Source organism: Aquila chrysaetos, chromosome 8, assembly GCF_900496995.4.
Source record: "Aquila chrysaetos chrysaetos chromosome 8, bAquChr1.4, whole genome shotgun sequence".
Classification (NCBI taxonomy): domain Eukaryota; kingdom Metazoa; phylum Chordata; class Aves; order Accipitriformes; family Accipitridae; genus Aquila; species Aquila chrysaetos.
The window spans coordinates 40,358,421-40,382,438 of NC_044011.1; the positions used below are offsets into that span (position 1 = coordinate 40,358,421).

Sequence of the window (24,018 nt, forward strand, 5' to 3'; positions counted from 1 at the left end):
TCTGGGGACTTACTTTTTCTTTCCATTAACTCTTCTTTCTTTATCTTTACAACCACAAAGAGCTGAACTAAAAAAACCAACCAGACTCAAGCTCTTCATCACTCATGTCCAGATCCCTCTCCACATTCCTTATGGCTGGCTTCTCAAGAAACAGTGATGACATCAGGAAAGACTCCTGCTGCACTGGTTTGCCTAATATCAGATTTTAGGCCAGAAACATCTTGCTGGGCAGTATGAGACATAAGACACTGGGACTAGGTGGCTCCAGCCTTGCAGCTCCTATCTTTCTAGGAAGCAGCACAAACATTTTGCTGCCTTCCATGAGGGCTACCCAGTTGCTGCACTGTACTGGATTACAGTGCAGCTCCCAGGAGTCATCTGAGTGTTACTGCATGGTCTTTCTTTTCCAGCAACCAAGTTTGTAACTCTCAAAAAGGAAGAAGCCAATGCTTTGCTCTGATAAGAATACAGGACAGTACATGCCTGAAGTGAAGCATTATTTATGATGGCACTGCCCTGTCAGGGTACACACAGGCCTGGTAATCTGGAGTTAAAACTCAGACATCCATTCTTTGGGCTTCAGATGTAACTCATAATGAATCTGACCAACGTACTTGAAATAAGAAACTGTTCTGCAGGCTCCTGAAGCCTGAATCACTACCTGTTAGCTCCTACACGATGAGAGGGTAGCTGAGGACAGTGCTCTGAGCCATTACATTTTCAAATTATTTTTTATCCACTCCTGCTAAACCATTAGCACCAATAATCTCCTGCTGCAGGGAAGCAGTAAATATTTCCTGGTATCCTTTCACTGTTGTTTAATTTATATTCATAGTGCTTCCTTGATCTAATACTAGTCTGATGTAGTTGGATTTCAGAAGCAGCTAACTGTTTTTAATTATCTGGTTTTCAGAGAGCACCAAAAGCACCAGGACTGGATGCAGCTGTAGTAAAAACTTAAGGTGGGGACAGAACACGAAAAAGCAGCACAAACTTTTCCCTAGTCACAAGGCACTGAATGCATGCTGGACCCCAGAAGTGATAGCAGTGCAGATGAGACAGACCTTTCATCACATCTCCACTTCCATCAAACTTGCTCCTTCTGGCCACCTTTGAAAAGCAACTCAAATTGATTACTAGACAACTGTAGCACTTTAGACTATGAGCTTAAATCCTTGCCCAGCTGGCACTGAAGAAAGATCCTGCATCCTTGCTGTGCTTAGAGAACAGAATTGCAATCTATGGTAATTTCTGCAACACATGAACAAGGAAGCAGCCGATTTCTGCAATCTTTGACCATCATGTAAACACAACTAGATTGTGACCTACAGTGTCACAATTTGAAACAAACATCAGCCATACCTATGGGAAGTCTCTACAAGTGGTAAATATACACGGGTGAGAAAGAATAGGTAGGGAATCTTCAGAAAGCACACAAGAGAAGCAAACATCAACAATCAAAAATAAGGAACAAAAACAGAAGAACATGCAAAAACGAGACAACCAAGTCTTCAATCCTCCTGGATTTTGACCAGAGAGGGAAGAGACTAGGGGAAGAGGGGCTTCTTCCATGCATGCAGTCATGTGGGAAGGTTACTGGTGTTAGTTTTATTTTTCTGGCAAACCCCAGCCTAAATCCTTTCCTGGTGGTGGTCCAAGACAATAAGGTGATTTCAGAATTCATAGATTGAAAAAAGCCAATTGCTTCCTGGTTTTCAAAATTATTTGTTTAGTTGGGGAAGCAGAAAAGCAGGAGTTTCCCTCCCTCCCCCCTTTAGATTATGCACGGAGTATTAAGTGAAGTTGTAAAAATCACAATGTTGCAGAAATTGTTTTTACTACCACACACTTCACTTGGAGACTGATTTCATCAAGGGTCAATCATTTGCTTCTTGATTTCATGGAGATCACCAGCTACTGTAACTGTTGCTGGTAAATGAGTTCAAATTAAATCCCTTGCCAGGCTCTGAGATACTGCATGGGAGGAATGAGGTACTCTGGCAAGAAAGGTGCAATAGTACTTCTGATGCAAGTTGTGCAAAGTCTAGCTCCCGTCATGTACTCTGTGTGTGCCTATACATACACTACTTTATAAAAACATAGTTCCCACTCTAGCTACGTTTAAGTTTTACTCATGATAAAAAAAATTTCCTTCTTAAATCATAATGTGACATGCTTACCAATAACTAAATTTCAGAGATAGGGAATTTCAGATCCTTTTGATAGGCTACTAAATATGCATAGTGTGAATGTGCGTATGTATATATATCTATATAAATGTATACTGTATAGGGTCAAAATGTTGCTAAAGCGACAGGAGATAGGGTATTCACATTATCTGAGCAGTCTGTACTTGGCACACTGGTACCCTGAAAGGCAAAAGGATTTTTGCCACTGGTGTTCCTGCCAGAGTTTTAGAACCCTACTAGGACACTGACTGTTGGATTCTGATAGTGAAAGAAGCAAATGACTGAGCCATATTAATTTTGTCTTGTTTTTTTTTTCCTCCAAGTTTTTTCAAGCTCAATGTGGAAGACTGAAGGCGAGTTCTTCACATGCAGACAGTGGTGAGCGACTTCTCCAAAAGGCTTGTAGAAGGATTTTTGGAGTGATGGAATTTGGAGATCCCTGGTCACTGACCAGAGGGGAATCCTCACCCCAAATCTAGGCAACCAATCAGAACAAAGTATTTTACCTTCTGTTCACCAGCGTGGACGACATCATCAGCACCATGCAAGCCACATGACAAAGTCACATGATACGCACGCACATGATTGGTTGAAAGGAAAGTGGAGGAGGTCACATGGAAAATACAAAAAAATTAAAAAACTGATGTAAACAATGGGCAAGGGAAAAAAATCAACAACAGAATTACAGACTAAATAAAATAGAAACAAAATTAAATTAGCCAGTATATATCAGAAACACTGGGGAGACAGTAAAATCACCTGGAAATATAAGAATATTAAACCATAGAAAGCACTGAGTTATGACCTTGTGAGTGTTAGGAACAGCTGCATCACTGCTTATTAATACCAAGTCAAAGAAACAAAAATTATTGTAAAGTGTGTGCCAGAGCTTGGACAGCTGAAGGAATCCACAAGACTGTTGGAAAGAAAAAGGGAATACATTGTTATTCAGAAACAGCCCAGGCAGCAGAGGTGAAATGGTCAAAATTACAGCCCACACAGTTCAGTGAAGACAAACCTTGGCATTTCATATTGATGTATTCTCTCTTCTGCAGAAAAAATGTATTCCTAAATATCAACAACAATAACAACTGAAAAAGAGAAAAACCTACTATGTGTATACATTTCCAAGGACGGAGTTTTCAATCAAAGAGCTGCAACCAAAATTTGGTCAGACTGACAGTTATCACTCAGAGTGGACAAGCTCCGTCCAACACATTCAGCCTGAAGATTCAAAGAATAGCATGAGTCATGTACAATGAATTATACCAATGATTTCATGTGTGCAAGGGGTTTTTCTGTCAATGAGGAGAGGAAAGAAGTGCTCTGCACTGGAAATTAATTACAAAGATGGCATGAGGAAGACAGCTACTGCTGAAAGAGATGGAAAAGTATGCACACTGTATGACAGGGGAATGAAAAAAAAATTTTAAAATCAGTTGTTGGACTGGAGGACACCACTAACTCCATGCTCTGTTTCCCTTCCTAAATTACTAACTACTTTATAACTTGCATTCTTCATGATCATTCCTCTGTCTCATCTTAATGAGGCTACTTCACAGTGCTCTGGTACTTCCCTGTTAATTTGATATAAAGAGACTTAAACCCTTAATCTTTTGGGTGCTTTTATCTGACAAGATTAAGGGCATACCATTAGTGGGGAAAGAAGTGATGGTTCAAAATGTAAAATCGATTTGTTACATCTAAGCTTTCAAGCCATTGTCTCCAGTTATAAACACAGACTCATGGAACTCTAGGTGGGTGCATCATGGAAGGAGGGAAGTTTAAGAGTTACTGTGAGATTGCCTGGAAAGGCATTCAGTGTCTTCTGCTCATGAGGAAACTTATTTCCAAATCCCCAGTAAGCTTAATATGAGATTTTAAAACAGGCAAGAGAGGTTGCCTTTCAGATCACTTCCTCCTGAAAGAAAGCTTTAGTTAAAGATTAAGGGCAAAATTAGCAGTATAAATATAACCCAAAGCTACTTTGGATGAGGCTTCTAAGACACAGAAGACATTTGGAAATACTGTCTTTAGCTTAAAACCTTGAAATTCACCCTATTGTCATGGGTAGAAGTCAGGTAGTCAGAACATTGACTCTCTTGGAGCTTGCAAGAGGAACGAGGCCCTGGTACACATAGGCTTCTATTCACAGGCAGTACTTATGTGAATCTGAAAACACAAGGGCTTTCATAGTTAGCTCTGTCTCTCTCAGGACTACTGGACCAAGGAACCTGATAAAAATGTCTTTTATAGTACTGTTATTATCAGGGCTTGTTAAGAGATATGGACCATTGACAGGCTTACTTGCAGATCGTATTTTTTAAAAGCATGAAAAGGAGAGATGCAGTTTTGTCTGTTCTGTGAAAATGCTTCTCCCTAACTCCATAGCTAACTAAATCTTAGAGTTGTCTCTGAACATTAAATTGCTTTGGAGACAGGGACCTCAGCATTGTTTGCCTGGAGGCTCTGCAATAGTAGCTCTTGGATTCTGGTTGGACATAGGCTGTGGCAGAGAATATATACATCTGTGCTTACATCATGGTAAATCTGGAATGAGTGAAAGGGAAAGGAAAAAGAAAAGGAATGTGAAAGACAAACAAATTAATGAATGGCTGCTATCAAACTTTCACTTTTTATGTAAATAGGCTTCCCCTCCCGCCATGTTTATCTTATTATAACAAATAATGGGTGGCCAGGCCCATTTCTTGGGGAAAGAAATTCCAAAGCAAAAAGAGTCACCAGCTCTTTGGGATGCCCATGTGACCTTTTTCCCAAGACTGCAACCTATCCTGAATTGACTGGATGCACTGTGCAAGATAACACAGATTTTATAGAAAAAACCCCACTTGGCTTTCCACCTGCATGTCTCTTGCATAGTGTCCTCCACCTCCCTCATCCTGCAACTTTTGAATCTCTTGGCCAGTATCTAGTAAATATGACAGAAGTTCCTATAGATTCTGGAAAAACTGGAGACTAGATAGAAGAAAGACCCAAATTAGTGCCTCAACTGAAAAAAATTTTTTTTCAAGCGACCTCAAACATTGCTAGGTAAAACATATTCCACAGTGGAGAAAGCTGCAAGAAAAACTTCCTTACTGCCACTGATAACAGAACTATTTATCCAAGCCACCTAAGAGGATTAAGTCAAAGGAGATACATGCTCCTAAACGTCTTATATGACTATAGACATCTCCCATATGTTACTGATCACATAAAGTAAAAAACTCACTAAAGTCAGTGAAGAAACTCTCTTCAGCTTCATTAGGTTTCAGTTAGATCCATTGTTCATTTTCCTGACTTCATGATGCTATACAGCAGCTCTCAATTTCTAATTGCTCTTGGTTTCATTCATTTAACTACTGAGGTTAGGTCAGGGTAAGACATAAGATCATTCAGTAGCATCATCAATAATTAAATGATGCAAAGTTATAAGATTATCTGCCTTGTGCCAATGCCCTTTTATGATTTTGAATATAGCATATTCATATGCTACAGAACAACTTAGCATACAAAACAAATGTGTCTACTATTTGTATAAATTGATTATGTACACAAATGACAATGAGGCAGTGAGAGGTCAGATCTGCTTCTCTTCAGCGTAAGAGCCTGAACTTCAATGTAGGTGAAAATGGAAACTTTTACCCTTAAAAAACCCAACATTCCCCCCTGCAACTAACACCACCATCACCGCCCCCACACCCCCCCCCCCCCAAACAAAAAAAAGCATGGAAAATGTTTATCACGAACTAGCTCTTAGTATCTTTTCTGGGTAAAAACACCCATTCTTTCTAAGGAACAAAGAATGTTCTGCAAAACATTAACACAGCATTTTCCCTCAAAAGTGACGCTATCTCCTAGCCCCACATATGAACAGCCATAATGGAGTCTCTGCCTCCTAAGAAATAAAAGATTATTAGTAGACCTGCTGGTTGCCACCTTACCCCTGCCCTTCGCCCTCTCCACCCACCCTTCAAGTCTGATTCAAATTAATAGTTCTCTTCAGCAATACAGAACCACTACCACTTCAGATGCATCAGGAATCATGGCTTGGCATGTTGTTTACATGAACAATACTGCAAGAAGGAAAGCGTTCATTGTGGTCACTGGCAGATAAAAGGACATTTCATGCAATGTATAAGACCATGGAATGTGCCAGTCAAATGCAGTAGTTTTGGGTTTTTTTTAAATTCCTTTGACAGGTCTAGACTAGCCGTACTATCCTCTCCATCCCAAACCCCCAAATAATCACATAATTCATGCTTTTAGTATTTTCCATTTAGAAGTGATGAACTATTTCTAACCCACTACAGGTAAACACACAGGTCTTTATCTTAAAGACAATATTCACAGAAACACATACATTTTATTATTGCAAATCAAAAGAAAAGCATTTGGCTTTGTAGAAATGATTAGTTGTTCAAAACACACATATGCACCATGTAAACCTATGTCTTCCCTAAGTGTTTTCCTTCATCTTCCAGGACTATGTTGCAAATATTTGCTTGGCTTTCATATTGGCATGTGATTGGCTATAGATCTCCTACATGTAGGGAATAAGATCACACATTTGATACATCCACTCAGTATTGGGAAGGTGTGTCACTGAACTCTTAACAGCTAGTCTGAAACAGACATTTCAAAATGGTTCTTTTACGTACAAATCAACTAATGCAAATTTTAGCTATTTTTCCTTAGAGTACTGAGATCCAGCATGGAAGCACCTGCTTACCTGACTCAGTCTCACTAGGAATGGCTGTCTAACCAACAAGGTACTGAGCAAGAACTGAGGGAATCTGAATCCAATTCCCATTTCAGATATGGACTTCTTGTGAAGTCTTAGACCTCTTTTAATGCAGGCAGGGGATCAGTGGTAAGATGGGGCAATGCTCCCTCTCCCCACAGTCCTCTCCCCTATAAGATATTCTACCTCCTCATTTGCATCTTCTTTCAACATCCAACATCTATAGTTGTAATATCAACTGTATCTCCCTAAATTCACAGAAAATAGAGCAAGGCAGGGTAGCAAGAGGATTATTTAGTCCACGTCCCTTTTGCAAAGGCAGCTTTAACACTAAAATCACTAATGGAAAATGTGAAAGGAAAACATTCCTTTTGGAAACAATCATTTAAATTTCTCCCCCCCCCCCCACCCCTTCTCCCCCTCCATGTTTCCTCTAAATCTTGTATTTCCATTTTTTACTGCATGCTTGGTAGGACAACAGGAAGAGGAGGAAGAGTGGTACCATGCTGGGTTCTTAACAGCTACATGCTCACACAACACATTAATGCCAGATTGTTGGTTAACAGACATCAAAATAGTGCGGAATAGCACTTTAATTCCCTCAGTAGAAGGGCTACAGCATAACAAATTGCACTCCAGACCAAAGGGGAGCAGTTCCCATCTACTCACTTGGTGGCTCTGAGCTTTCGGATTCAGCAAGAGGCTGAGTTGCTATGGAAACATGAAGGATAGATAGGACATGTAAAGGTGAAGCATACCATATAAAGTAAGTTGTAAGAGGCAGAGGCAGGGGTGCTAGAAAAGAAAGAGAGGTGGTCTAATGAGGAGAGAGCGAGAATGATACTGAATCCTTATGGCAGATGTGTATTACCTGAAAAGGCTGCAAAAATTATGCTCTGCTGCTGTTTTCCAACCCCTCTCCACAGGGAGAGTTGTGCTGCCAGATGCAGGACCCTCCAGGTGACAGGGAAGCCAGCCTGCACTGCATCATTCTTGCAACAAGCTATGGCTCCAAGGGTTCCTACTGATACCTTTTCATCCTGAAGAGTTTTGAAGCTCTGAATCCAATTTCAGAGACAGCTACAGCATTTTTACCTACTTTTGGCCCAAATAGCAACCTAGGTTCACATGTTGCTAGCCCATTAAGTACTGGAATTTCTGGGAGGCCCTCTAGAGCAGCACTCCATCACTAGCTTTTGCCCAACTATAGAAAACAAAGGAGCAAGGACTAATGAGAACTTACCCTCCTGATACACCGTTCTTTCTCACCTCCACGTGCTAGGGCCAGGGTACAGGCAGAGAGGAGGAAAAAAGATTTAATGGCCCAACAAGGCGTGAGTACCCTTGAGAAATAAGGCAGTTTAGAGAGAAGCTGACAGACTGAAAGGCCCTTAGGAATCCTGCTAAGCACTCCACTCCCAAGAGCAAAGGCAGACTGTACAAGCACTGAATACAAGGATTACCAGGACAGAAGGACAAAGAAGAATGTCTCTACTTCCAAAAGTCATGGGAAGAACGCAACGTGAGAGACATGGGCTGTGAGGGATTTCTCTACTATTCTATATAATAACTTCAAAAATGAAAGAATTGTCACTGTCATGTCTTCATGACTGGGCAGAGAACTACAGTTAACGAGAGGGGTAAATCAGATGTTTTGAGAAGCTGGAGAGCCACCCCTCTGAAAGAGATCTGGGGGTTTGGGTTGATGGCAAGTTGAATATGAGTCAACAGTGTGCCGTGGCAGCCAAAAGGGCCAATTGTGTCCTGCAATACATCAAGCACAGCATAGCTAGCTGGTCGAGTTGGGTGACTGCCCCACTCTACACTGCACTGGTGTGGCCCCACCTTGAGTACTGTGTGCAGCTTTGGGCACCTCAATATAAGAAGGACATCAAACTATTGGAGTGTGTCCAGAGGAGGGCAACCAAGATAGTGAAAGGTCTCGAGGGCAAGACTTACAAGGAGCGGCTAACATCACTTGGCTTGTTCAGCTTGGAGAAGAGAAGGCTGAGGGGTGACCTCATTGCAGTCTACACCTTCCTCAAGGGGAGCAGCGGAGGGGGAGGTGCTGATCTCCTCTCTCTGGTGACCAGTGATAGGACACAAGGAAATGGAATGAAGCCGTGTCAGGGGAAGTTCAGATTGGACATTAGGGTAAGGCTCTTTACTGAGAGGGTGGTCAGTCACTGCAACAGGCTCCCCAGGGAAGCAGTCGCAGCACCAAGCCTGTCAAGAGTTCAAGGAGCATCTGGATGACACTCTTAGTCATATGGTTTAGTTTTAGGCAGTCCTGTGAGGAGCAGGCAGCTGGACTCAATGATCCTTATGGGTCCCTTCTAACTTGAGATGTTCTAGGATTCTCTGAATTCCTTTTCCTCCCGTGGTGATATCAGTGCTGCTGACGTGAGGGGAGAACAGGATAGACCCTCATGCAGTTTGCAGCCTAAATCTGATTATGCAGATTTTAAAAAGTGATGAAGCAGGATAGAAAGAAATGAGTTTTCTTCCACAGCTCCAGAAGGTGTTTTAGTAACAGGCTTAGGGAAGCACAAGCCATTCCCTGCTGATCACTTGAGTATCTTCCGCTCTACTTAGCTGAGAAACTAAACTCTTTATTTGCTGTGCTAGGTTGATTTCAGGAAATTTAGCTTCACACCACAAAACCTGAGTACATCCCATGAGACATCCCCAAGAATGGAACATAAACGGATCAGAAATCTTAACAGCAAAGACCAGTGACAACAACCAACTTTCCATGGGCAGGGTTTCACTCTATATCTTTCTCTTGAGCTCTCTCCTTCCATGAGTCCAGCATACCTGGGAGCTCTCTGTGGGTTTTCTCTGTCCTGGAAATCAAACTTACACTTATCTGTAGTTCCTCTACCAGAAGATTCAGTTTTCACTCAGGGGGGTGGCGGGGGGGGGGGGGGAAGCGGAAATATATACACACACACACACATATATATATCTCTATAAAAAATACACACACGCACAGAAAAGAAGGAAAACACCGAAGAATGTTAGGCAGACTGCACCACACTCAGTGAGGAGATACAGGCAGAGCAAAGTGGATCAAAGACAACAGCCTCTTCTACTATACTCACTCTCTGCTAAACGGGATGTGGGTGCAGCAGTACTTGCTAAAGAAAGAGAAAGGAAGGTGAGGAGGGGAGTTGATTGCTGTTAAATACTGCCAAAAGACGGAAAATTAAAAAACAAATTGGTAAGATTTTGCCAGATGAAGCCTCTCCAGACATAGAGCTCAAGCAAAGTAAATGCACTTTGCCAGACCTGCATTTTGGATCCTCTGTGAGTTCTTGCTTTAAACCAACTTCCTCATAACACAGGATCACTGAACACACACCACTGTTCACCAACATTCCCAGGAGTTCAAACCAATGCTGGAGTTCAAACAGATGCTGGCCAGCACTGTGTATATGGCAGCAAAACACGGCCTACATGACCACTGTTTTGGTGAAGGCCATTGCTAACTATCCTATTACCAGCTTAGGACCTGGTGGAATTCGGGGATTATTTTAGTGTTGTTTTGGGGTTTTTTTTTTTACATTAAGATATTCTGATATCAAAACCAAACACACCATACACACACACACACTCTCTCCTGGTTTGACACACATTTGGGTCCCATCTGCACAACAGCAAGAAACAGCTGGGGCTCAAAAAGAAACTGTTCACGAGATCTGTGTGCAGCCTTTGTTTGTCTTCAGATGTATAAGGAAAAGGAAATGCAGAAAAATAGCACATTGTTGGGATGAAAATACAAACCCAGGTCAAGTTAGACAGATATCCTCCCAACCCCACAATTCTCATCTGTGCTAGTATAGTATGTCATTATTACTAATTATTTGGGCCTCCATGTGCCTCTAAGATAGAAAGAAATTACTTTTTGCTTATTGAGGAAAATTTATAAAAATCAAAATAACTACGGATATATCCCAGCAGGCACTAAAAAATGGTGTTTTTTTTTACATTCAAGTAGAAACTTTAAATAATAGGGCAAGGAAACTAGTTGCTTTGGCTAGTCTTGGCTGGTGTAAAACACAGTTTTTATATTCTTTTCTGTAAAATTTCTGAAACATGTCTGTGATCTTCAAATCACAGCAGAATAGGGGACACGCAACTTTTTCCTGATTTGATTTTGCCCACAAACAGCTAATATTGTGTGACTGGAATTCCAGCACAGATGAAAAAGGCATTTCTGTTGTGTCAACAATCTCCTCGCCATTGCTATAACCCAGTTCATGATCTGAGATGGGCTTTGAGAACCCCAGAGAGCAGAGAAAGAATTAGAGAACCGAATGCTCAGAAGGATCACAGCTGCAAGGCATAAATGTGCCTGAAAGAGCATCAGCAGAATTTGTAAATGAAAAAAATGTTATAGCCCACAAAGAAGGAAAAAAGAAATGGAACTTACCCTACAAGGGAGCAGAGTTAGGGACTACAGACTGACTGATAGCCGATTGCCACATTAAAAATAGCAAAAAAACTCTACAAGCGTGATTTAATGTTCTTCAAAGCCACGTACCTGTCCCCAAGTGATGAACATGAGGCTTAGCAGACAGGTCTGTCGATGTGGCTGAAACAAAGCTTTTAATGTTCTTTTTCCTCTCTTCTTAATTGGATCTTTTCCCTTTTCCTGTGGTACTGATCTGCACAGAGACTGAATACCTAAGACCTTATCTTCCTTGTGTATTGTAGACTACGTCCAGTTCAGAAGGGCCTACCAACTCATTTGCTTGATAGTTATAATACTAACCACAATTAACTTCATATAAGGGATATATTACTTCTACTGAAATTAACAGGCTCCAAATAATTTTAGGCAACGGACTGCACATATGTTCTGAAAACATGTCTCCCAGTTGACTCTTTGTAACTACTGCAATTTGCAAATCTGTCTATCCATCTGTCCATTCATTCATCCATCTTGACTACCAATCCATTCATCCTGTTAGTGGTCCACTAAGTCCAAGCTTTCGTATAATACAACCTTTAAGGAAAAATAGCACAAGTATGATTCAAATCCTGTAATTAGGGTTTAAAAAAAAAAAAAAATCTTTCCTTTTTTTACTTCAGCTTCAGAAATCTCAAAGAATGCGACAGCAGCTTCATAAAGCTTGCCCATGCAATCTTGGGAATAACAACAGTTCACCACAAGGACACATACTTCAATAAACAGAATAATGCTCACTTAGATAAAAGAGGTTTCTTTTAGCTGCCACTGACTAACTCCAATCTGAAAGGCACAAAGCTACGGAGCATACAATGTTTCACTGAACCTAACTGATAATTAAACATATCCATCAAATCTCTCTAACTCATTTTGCATTGGGAAGGAGGACACATGCATTTTTTTTATTTAGTATGAGGTTTATTTATTTATTTGAGTATACAAACTACACAAATGCTGGAAGACTGTCCAAAGACTACTAATGGTAAAAAGTATTAGTGAGAAGAGGCAAAAAATGTAAATTTTTTCTTGAAGTTTTTGCTTTCCAAATTGTGAAGATACTCAAAATTCTGAAGTTTTTGGTTGGGTCTTAATTGGTCTAAACCAGACCTGCAATTTAGCTAAAGCTTTCTCCTGTTTTTTTGTTTGTTTTTTTTTCCTGAATTAGTTACATTTCATTAAAATTTGAAAATTTTTTATCAATTCATAAACAGGAAGCCTTCCACTACTCCACTCTGTAGTTAACAAGCTAACTATTATTATTAGACAATCACTAAGTTAAATATTTGAATTGCATGCTTTACAATAAAGACAAAGTGATGTTAACCCCTAATTCTGTTCTAAAAAGAGCAGTATTACCCGTAGTAGGATGACTGTTCTAGTGTCAGTCTTGTTAGGAAATGGACACTACCAGTTACTTCATTTCTAAAGACCCTGAGAGGAAAAAGGTACTAGATTAAAAGCTGATATTATGTATGTTAGAAGAACACTCTAGGAACATAAGAAGAGAGTGAAAGAAATGCAGGGAGGCACTTACGTGAGTGAGGGATGCCTGCAGTTTTTCCATGGATGGAACACAGACAAAAAGAAAATACAGAGATAGACACAAAAAAAAAAAAAAAAAAAAAAAAAAAAAAAAAAAATGTAGAAGAGGTGAGGAGATAGAGAACATGGAGCTGGAAAATCAAAATACCATGAGCTGTCTCAAATCCAACCCTAGGGAGTGGGGCAGGTTACAGGAGTTATCACAACAGAGTGGACATCAGTTGTGAGGGTTGGCTTACCGCACAGGGACTGGGACTTCCAAGCAACAAGGCATGTGTACTGTCCCATACTGCTCAGCAATTCTGGTGAGGCAGAAGTTGGCAGACAAAATCAAGACCATGCACAGCTCACAGGGCCTCAAAGCATGCACATACTTGGGCTAGGAATATTGCCAGCTCTAAATTCAGAGGAAAGTCCTGCATAGTGGTTTCAGAAGAGCTATGAAATAGGTGCACAAGTATGGGTGCGATGGTGGAAAGAATAGGCTGTAGATCTAAATGCAAGGAGAATGGGAAAGAAGAACCCCAGGGGTTGTGGGTGGTTGAATACAGATCCTAATACTTGGATGAGGCTGTGTACAAGGATAAGAGACCACTTCTCCCCAGCCTGCTTTTGTCACATCTCCCCTACACACTCCATACTTTTTTTCCCTCTTTCTCTCATTCCTATCTTGAATAACTCTCTGGTTTTTAACTCTTGCCTCTTTTGTTCCTGGTTGAAACAGGAGGGAAAGTGTTAGGCCACAGCAGAGCATCCTGCCACTGGAGTGGAAGATTACCCAAGCAAAGCAGACAAGAGGCTGTGGAAATCACCTTACATGCTGCATGGGCATCTTAAAGCAGTTATTTGCAGAAAAGAGAAATCCCCCTCCCTCCCCTTTCTTCCACAGTTTATGGCCAGTCCTATGCTGAACCTCTTAATTTCTGATTTGCAAAAAAACATGCCTTGTGACAATGACATTACATTCTCTATGACCAATGCCCTTCTCGACTTGCTGCTTTTTCATATTAAAACTTCCAGTTGCATAGCCCCTTCTCTTTGACAATACAAAGTTTGTACTAGTAACCCAGGGCACAAACTAGTGCAAATAAAATAGTTCCTCTGCCTCCTACCTTCAAAGAAGATTTTTAATTAGTAATGAAATTCACTACAATCAAAAAGCACAACAAAAACAAAGGGTGCAGCAAAGTCTGCAAGATAAGAAGGTGTCATCCATGCATGGCAGAGATTCCCTGGAAAGATGCAAGGAAAGAGAAGCAGAGGGAGGTCTCAGTTTTACTTACGAACTGGTTGTGTCTTGAAGTCGGATGGCAGGCTAATCTCACCCACGCCCTTGCCATTAACTGCAGACAGTCTCACAGAGTAGGTTGTTTCAGGTTTCAGGCCAGTGATAGTGATCATGCCCTCCACATTTGCTGTTGCAGAAACAAGGGAGGAAAAGCAAAGAAAGGCTCAGGCTTTAAGTCAACAATAAATGCCATGTTTCTATCGTATACTTTTGCCATGCTCACCCCATGTAACAGAGCCCTCTTCTGGGCCCAGCCTCACATAAACAGTGCAAAGAGAAAGGTCAGAGCTACAACCCCTGTATCAACCAGCTGATTAGAGAGGTGTATTGCCACAGCCTCTCTAGAGGGGATGTAGTGGAGTTTGTGGTAGACACCAGAGGGCATCAGCCTTTGCCCTGTGGCAAGGAGCTCCCTGAATAATGCTCTTCAAGAACACTGTCATGTGGGGCTCTGACTGTAGTAGACATACTCATGCTCATGTGTTGGGCTGCATGATCCAACTGAAAGCAAAGCCCTTAGCAGGAGAGAAACCCATCCATCTCCTTTAACAATCTATAAGAAGGTCAGACACAATGTAAGAGAGGGAAAGAACCTGCTGTGGGGTCATCATGATATGAAGAAAGAAATAAGCTCTATTTTTCCTGCACAGACACAAAGGGAGAAATGAGAAGAATAAACCTGACTCTAGCTATGATCACATCACTCCAATGGGGACCTAAAAGAAGAATTTCGGTTCCAGCCAGGATTGGCGGTGGAAGATTCAGCTCTGAAATAGAACTGTCCTCTTCATAGTCCTCCCAAATCAAAATCCCTTTGGTTTACTGGACTTAAGGATACATTTTAAGCAGTGTGTATTCCTATAGACTGCTATAACGAGACAGGCTGTAATGGAAGTTAGACTTGCTTCTGGAATAGGAGGGTTTATGTTCCAAGGGAAAATGAAGGGTAACTAAAGGGGCTGACAGACAAGGCTTGAAAAGCCTTCTGTAGGAAGCACACAGTCACTCCCCAGTCAGCACGTGAAACCTCATTCAATAACAGGCACAGGGTTCTTCACCTTATTCAGACAGGATGGTGTGAACAAGGAAGGGATACAGAGATGAACATAGTGCTGCAACACACGCTCTGTAGGCGGAGAAGGCTGGTGCCCTGTCACACACGTAGAGCTATCAGCACAGCAGGGCCCTCATTTCCAACTGAGAATTCAAGGTGTCACTGCAAAGCAAATATTTAAGAACTTGTATGGGGCCTTAATATAGGAGCTGAAATGGCAAAGCTATGGAACCCTCCACTCTGACTTTCCCCTAAAGGACAGAAAGTCTTCTGAGATGCAGGCGGGGGACGTAACATCTGTTTTATCATCCTACCTTCTTTTGCATCATACAACCTCGAATGCCATTCTCCCTCATCCAGTGCTCTCCACTCTGCCTTGTACTTGAGGATAGGCACCCCACCGGTAGCTTCAGGCTCATCAAACTCCACCTGGGCAGTACTGGAATAGGGCTCCACTCTGTCAATGGAAGGAGAGGACGGAGTATCTGGGGGAGGAAGGGAAAACAACCAGTGATACAGAAGACAATGGGAAACAAGCTCTAGTGACAAAGGAAACAGAAAACTGGGAATATCACACACATCCTTGTCATGGCTTCATAAAAGAGAGGAGAAGGGTAGGCCTGAGGATCCCCTCAGGAGGGGAAGACTGTTAAAAGGGCTTTTAAGAATGCTAATTACAGTGCAGAAACCTTCATCTTGCTTCTCCTCTAAGAGGCTAGAAACTTACAGTACCTTCTTCAAAGGAGGACAACCAGAGCAAAGTAGCAAGAGCATCCTGGATGCTATTCTGTTCCCACAACATCTTCCATAGGGCACTTCAACACATATCTTGACCATTCCTAAATCTGTCTCTATTGCAGCCCTGAGAGGACAGCAGAGGCCCGTCCAGTCTGTCATGAAGTCAGACACTGGGCCTCTTTCGCTCGTACACAGTGCTCTTGAGGTGTCTTGCACTACCTGTACTATTAGGGATGTTTTGCTGATTTTGAGAAGGACATGTGCACGCCTATGCACATATGCAATGGCTGTCAGAAATCAAAGACCACAGCTCTGTCACAATGTACTGGAAGCGCAGAAAAGAACGAGACCCTTCAGAAACAAGGAAACAGAGATACTGAGGATCTTGTTATCTACAACCCACCCCAATGCAAAAATTTATGAACAGTCTCTTTGAAAGTAGAAGCTGGCTCTCCTGCTACCCCATCAACACAAACTAGAAAAGAACGGTCACCCTGTCACCTCAGCTCAAGGGCTGCAAATGCATTTCCTTATCTCCCTGCCTGGGATGCTCACCTGCCTGCACAAGAATGAACTCTGAGGACTCCTGGCCAATGCGGTTCACAGCAGTGCAGTTATAGTTCCCAAAGTCATTTTCAGAGTCTGGTGTCACCTGTGGAAGGAATGAAGGCTCATGCTCAGATCAGAAAACCGTTTTCACTCTGCCAGTGCACTCTGCATTTTGCTGGGGAGAGAAGCCACAATAAAGTACACGTGTTAACACTCTGAGAGCTGCCCACAGAGGGGAGAACTGCAGTGGGCAAAAAGTCAAAGGCAAGGAGGGGGTGGTGTCTTCTGTTACCTGACTTTCTTAGCATTTATGTACCAGAAACACCACACAACTTCTTGTCTACCAACAGGGTGCCCTATCGAAAGACTTAAATCCTTCAACATCAGGCACATAAATTATCTGACAGCACCGAGCCTTCCTAACTGCATATGCCTTCTCCCCTCCTTGCTTTTCCTCACCTCCAGGTAGCTTGCTGATGGAGTGTTGTAGATCTTGATGTTGCTGTAGTTTGAGCTGGGAAGCAGCTGTCCGTCCCGGAACCAGGAGATGACAGCACTGGGGTAAGCAAATACCTCACAGGTGATGTTCACTTGATTCCCTTCCCAGGTATAGACAGCCACAGGGCCCTGAAGCTTGGGGGCATCTGAAAGACAGACACATTTGTGAAGGCAATCTGAGCCAGAAAATCTCCTGAAGTAGCCCAGTTAGCCTCACTTTAAGGATCCCTCGGCTAGGGTCCAGTTTAATGTGGGGAAGGGAATCTAAAATAGGAAACGGGAACTGTGTTCTCATCTGGGGGGATGGGCAGTGTCTTTTGCTGAAGGACATAAGGAGGAAACGTACTCAGTCCCAAAGGCTGCTCCTAACACAGTGTGGGAGGAGGAGCAGACAGCATGCTATGCATCTAGGGAAGTGCATACCAGGAAGTTCTCCTAGGGAAGAACTCTGATGCACCCAACAAATGGGACTGTGGCAGATTCATGGCCAATAATCTTCCCAAGGTGCAAAGAGTACCCCAGCTGGAGAGAGCTAGAGCAAACATTTGCATGTATGCACACAGCAACACATCTCCAACAAAATTATTTCAGACTGAGTTGCCTTCCATGCCCTCTACCTAAACAACACACATTTCCCTAGCCATAGGTGCCTCAGACTCATCACAGGGAAAGAAAATCAAAACAGTCCCCCCTCTAAACACATGAATACCCTCCCCGCCCCATCTTCCACTTCTTACACTGCACTTCAAGGTACATGGCTTGGGAGTCCTGCCCGATGGTGTTGCTGGCTGTGCATACATACTCTCCGGCATCTGTGTACTGAATTTCTTTGAGAGTCAGGGACGACACCCGGGCATGGCTACGTACTACGATGCGCCCATCCAGGGTCTGGCAGGAAAGGAAAATAGAGTTAGAGGCTGAGCTCTGAGCCTGTGGTGCAGACTACTAAAGGGATGCAAGTCTACATTACACCAACCCTCCAGTGCTCAGTACTTCAGAAATGATCACCTGGGGCTGGGTGAAATCATGGGCACAGAGGCATTTCCAAAAGCAACAAGAAGATTCCTTATCACACAGGGCCAACTGCAACGATTCAAAGTACTCAAGAGAAGGGAAAAAATGAAATGAAGGACCAAAGTATCAGCTGCTACTACATGTCTCAGGATAGCCGGATAATGTCAAGCTTCTTCCCAGAATGAGAATTGTAGAGATTCAGCTCTGGTCAAAAATTTTTGCCAGTGTGCTCTTGTAGAAAACCTCCCCAACAGGTACTGTGTTTCCACTCAGAGAATTCAGGCCTTCCTCTTCTCTCACTGATACTTGTTTTATTTCAGTGTCCTTGAAATGGCTTTAATAAGAACAGATCCAGACCTCAGAACCGAATCAGGCAAAATGAAAGCTCAGAACTTTCACCTGAACATGGCAAGGTAGAGTGCAAGACAGCAAGGTACAGTGAACAGGGCAAGAAAACTGTGTGACCCTTCTAGAGACAACCCTGCTTCAAGGTCTTGTGATGCTTCAAGAAAATTCTAGAGCAAACTGCATTGGTTATAAGCCAGTTTAGAAATTGCTCCCACATGCAAGAAAGTATGGGGATGTCAATGACAGAGAGACAAGGAATGTAAAATCCAGGCTACCATCTGCTCAAAGGGGTTGCAGCCACACAGTGATCCCATCCCACATCACTCTTCCCCCCCCTCCCCGGCCCCCGTCTCCAATTTGTGACCAAAGCCCAAATGCTCTCTTACTACATGAAGCATGTAAGGCCACAGACTCCTCCCTCCACCTGGGTGCTTCTGCAAGCTCTTGGTGTTCGTGCTTCAGCTTGGAAGCTTTAAAGCACCAACTCTCTCATCTAGTTTCCAAAGTGGCACAAGCACAAATGAATAAATTAGGTACCCTCATGGCTGTGTCTGCTGCTGCAGTCTGCCACACTTAATGCAATTAATGCTCCAAGAACATTAATTTTCTTGGAAGATACAGGACAAGTACTGAGATTATGAGTAAAAACCCTGAGGATATTGAACAGCCAAATGCACTGAGCTGTAGCACAAAGTACATCTCTGGTATCTGAAGTGGTCAGATCCTCTGGGCCTGAAGCCTCCTTCAGTTCTGAGCTAGTGGTCTCAATCTCCAAGACTGATGAAGTTTCTACAAGTAAATGCGCTTACTTCTGTTAGTTCTGAATATTAGTTCATTTGAGCTAGTCAAATTTCATATGCACAAAACTAGTATCCTTTGATGACACAAAACCAATTATATGTATTTTTTGCCTCTCTTCTACCCTGCACGCAGGTCTACTGCAATCCCTGACCAATGCCCCAGGCTGCAAACTCCACTCCCTCTCCTGTGCTTGGTCCCTTATGTTGCTGGGAACAGTTCTTTATTTCATGTACACGTGGTGTTGTGTGCATCGTTTCCTAGAACCAGGGAAGGATCTCTTAACACGAGATTAGTCCACTCTGGTATCTTACACAACCAAATTCTGCTTTTTACCTTTCTTCACTGACTATGTTGTTATCCTTTTGTCTGACTTGTGATTTGACTCCAAAACCCAGCTCACTTCTGAAACTATTGCAGTAGGATTCATAAATGTCAAGACTCCAGATCTGCAGAGGTTCCCAGCTTCTTTTAGCTCGTGAGCTGGGTAAATATTCTAAACACTTCTCTCTATGACCCCACCAGCAGGCAAGAGTATAAACATGGCAAAATACCAACACATGATCATTACAGCAAAGGTAATTTTACATCCAGCATCACCTTCCTTTTCCCCACTTTGTCAAGATCTAATACAAACAAAAGAGTGCTAGGCAGTCATGGTAAAATAATAACTTTACAAGTAATGCAACTGATTCTGAAGATAAAGCTCTGTTTCTTAATGCAAAAGGCATAAGGAAAGAAAAACATCAGGAAAAATACTCCAAAGAAGAGAAAAATGTCTACCCAAGAAAGCATGCTACTAGTTTTCTTTATTCATATTTCAGACCATCAGATGCTAACAATTCCTGGCTATTAGAGACATAGGATAGGTAGAAACTTGTGAGCCAGATGGAGACACTTGTAATCCCTTTACCCAGCCTCTTTGATTTTAAGGATTTTGGATAACAAAATGCTTCATAGTAATGGGGAGACAACCTAAGGGACACAGGCAGTAACTCATGCCATAGCAACTGCCACTCTGCAGAAAAGGGGACAATGGTTCTCCATAACACTGATTACTACAACTTTTCCTGAGATAAAAGCAGGTGTTTTTCTCCAAATTCTGACAATGCCATGTGGCACATAGTCGCTATGCACGAAGCTGGCCTAGATTTCAATACTTTAGTGCGAAAGGGGAAGAGGAGAGACAAGTAGGAAAAGCATTTAGCTCCCTTCCCTCCATATTCTGGATTTTTCAGTTCTTTCACAAACAAGTATCCATGACTTAATTTCACACTGTCATATCTTCTCCTCACCCACTTTGAACACAGTGGACATCATTACAAAACAACACCCAGAAATCCTGACCACAGCTACAAATTCCAGTGAAGGAAGACGACTGATCTCTCCTAGCTCTGTGCTTACACTGCATTAACCAGGACTCATCTGCAGCTCTTACTATTTGTAAGAGGTTGCACTAATTCCCAGTTATCAGAAAGGCATTACCAGTTTGTGGTGTAACTGAGGTAATTTTGCTTGTAACTGAGTTTTTTAGCATCTGTTGGGGACAATGTGGGGGCTCTTTTTGTTAGCATATGCTGCTAATATGACTTTCAACAATTCTCCAGTATATGCAGGACCAGAATGGTGAACTGAGACATTATGGACTGTGCATAGTAAGTAGAGCTGACTGTCTGAGGAAGAAGCAGCCAACTGCAATTATGCCTCCAAAGCAAGGAAAGCAAGATTTAACACCCATATATGCTGCTATGACTGAAGCTCATAGAGACTTCCTTACTTTAAACCAGCTAATGCATTAGTAAGAGTGAAACACTTAATGCCAAGTATTCACTCAGCTTCCTTAGAACTGAACTCCCTGCTGCTGGAATACACTGCTAAAAGACCCCATGCTAGCTATGTTAAAGATATGTCTACACAAGCTGCAAAAATAAGCTTCAACAACATTCTCACAGGACCCCACTTGGATATTTTAAGACACAGACGCAGTAAGAAATTTAGAGACAACAAGCTTAATAGTATTAGTGCTCATATTAATAAAAAGCTTGAGACAGAGAGAACAGTGAAAACACCGGGGGGGGATGAGACAGACACAACTGTAATAGGAATTAACATGAGGCCTGAAGAGATGCAACTACTCAAATTCCAAATTCTTCAACGCAAACTGGTCTAAATATCCAATGCCTTCACTTGCCACGATTCATCTATTCCAACACGTTATTTTGAAGTAAGAATGGGCAGTATCTTCTCAGGCCCATATGAAGCAAAGGTGGATGGTGCTTAAATTAGAGGTTCGCTTTGTTTAGGCCACACCAGTCTCTATGGATTAAGATGGCTTAAAAATAGAATTCAGGATACCCAGAGCCTCCACAAAGTTGATCCTAAAAATACAAATATAAGTCACCCAGTTCTGATGGCTAATTTTGTTCTCTACCTGACCCCTATTATTTGCTTGGAAACATACTTTCTGCTCCATTTTGAAGCAAGAATGCTACAAATCAGGTGCATGTAAAGGTAGATTATTATTACTGTTTTTAAAATACAGCACTGAATGTGAAATAAAACAGCAACAAAACACATTTGCTCCAAACTGAGTTACTGCATTATCCCACACCCCCTCACTGGCCCTTGCAAATCAAAGAGACGTAGTAATTTAGCAATTTGGAGCATTTTCTGGAGAAATACAACTTGTGAAAGATTTATCTGCATTGATTTTGAAATGGAACATGATGCAGTTGTCCTTTAAGAGAAGGTCAAACTTAAGGAGTACCATGAGCAAACAGATGAGTTGGCTGGAGCAGAAGAAGCTATCTTTGGAAAAAAATACTTTCCCAGAACACACACTGTTGCTAATTCTTAAAGCTCTAGATACGATTCACACTGGTAGCATACAAGAAAATGGTTATTTGTCAGATTTTACATTTTCTTTTATATTTGTCTTTTTTTTTTTAAAGTGACAACCAGAATTACTCACTCCCAACACAGCTAGTTTGCTCATCCAAAAATGCATTACTACATGCCAAGCAACTTCTAACTCTATAAGCTGTTTCTTTTATGTATTGATATTTAATTTGTTCACATTATTAATGCTGGTTTAGTTGGCATGGTTACTGGACTAGAGATTTGTTAATCTATAATGCTTAAAAGAAACAAAACCAAAACACTAAATTTGCTAAAGGTCTGGTAATCTTATACCTCTTGTTTCTCGGGCCGGGTCCACGAAGCCTGGAGAGAACAGATATAGAACACAACAACAGAAAAAAAGCAATAAAAGTTTATCAAAGGTTGCTTTTAGGTATCATAGTGTATGCACCACATTGTGTTCTGTGCACATGCAGGCTCTAAGTTGTATGTATATCTCGTGTGCGGGGTGATCGCAATTTCCATTTCCCAATATAACATCAATTTAGATTTGCATTCAAAATATCCTATAAATTGGTCTGAAAATGATTAAACAAAGGTTAACGACACCTAGAGACTGCTTCTGTTTTTACATATCCAGGGACTATTTCCCTTGTCACATCTCACCTTTTCTAGAAACCTGCTCCCAGCATAGTGGGGAAGTGATTCTGATGACCTAGGTCACTAAATTGCAAAGATAGTTATGGAACTGGTTTTCTAACACTGGTTTGTTAGCCACCTGAACACACTGATTAACATTAACACTCATATCATTAATGTGATCATGCATTTGTACATGTTTTTACATGCATACTGTGCCAGGAGTAGGAGACCTTAAGCTGCAGAGCACTGAAACAGTATGACCCCTCCCTGGACAGGAGACAGCAGGGCAGAATGTTGTACCTCCAGTTGATAATGTCCACCTAGTTATGCTTAGGGCTGTGTGCACCCAATTCTTACTGGGCTTGGGACAACCAAACAACAGGCATCAGTGAAACATGCACGAACCTTACCAATAAACATGCATTTCCCATTCAGAGAAAGCCACCAACAGTGTGGACCATATTCACTGTGGTTCAGAAGGACCATAGTTGCTGGGTTCCATTTTTCCCCTATAATTTATCTTTCAAATATTTTTCTTCTGGTCTCTATTTCAATTGCAACTTGATCCATTTCAGTTCAGGAGTCAAAAATCACCTGCTAATATCACAGCCATGATGGCATTATTGAATGTGAGGCACAAGCATTGCTGATGTGTGGATATAACAGCATACACAAGAGTGATGTTACAGAAATGGAGATGAAAGCTTAGGAAATGAGAATAAAAAACATAGTAGTTTCCACAGTGCTTCTAGTGAACATTGTGAGACTTAAGTATTAACATATGGTACAGACAGCCTCATTTCAGAATGTCTTTGATAAAAGCAAGTTATTGCTTGTAACTAGAGGCCTGACGTGAAGCCACCTGAAGAGAAACTCACCAACACCTGCACGGGCTAGGACACTCACATCACCTGATCATTTCTTTGTACATATATCCTGTTGTGCACAAGTTCCTTGAAAGCTGAACAGGCAACCATAATAATGCAGCATAATTCCTTTCTGATGTACCAGTCATTCTCTGTACCTGAGCAAGCCAGGCTAGCCAGGGAACTGCCTTGCTTATACCCATGCAAGTCCCTTTTCAATCCTATTGACTGAGTCTCTATGGTGTCAGCACAGAGGGATTTAAAAAAAAAGAAAGAAAAGGGGGGGGGGGGGGAAGAGAGAGACATCTTTTTATCCTTTGATGTTCGGTACCTGTCAACCTAAAGGAAGATGAAGGAGGAAAAAAGCCTGTTCCCACACTCCTAGAGTTTGCTGTTTCTTTGTAATGGCACTCAT

The 24,018-nt window shown here is 41.8% G+C and overlaps 1 protein-coding gene across 1 annotated transcript in view; it reads right to left on the reverse strand.

Moving 5' to 3' along the window:
• Window positions 1–24,018, reverse strand: part of NCAM1 (neural cell adhesion molecule 1) — a 160,469-nt gene that overhangs the window by 33,252 nt on the left and 103,199 nt on the right. The window contains 6 exon segments of the mRNA XM_041125251.1: window positions 14,233–14,364; window positions 15,606–15,776; window positions 16,585–16,681; window positions 17,038–17,222; window positions 17,814–17,964; window positions 22,429–22,458. Coding sequence (XP_040981185.1) covers window positions 14,233–14,364; window positions 15,606–15,776; window positions 16,585–16,681; window positions 17,038–17,222; window positions 17,814–17,964; window positions 22,429–22,458 — 766 coding nt within the window.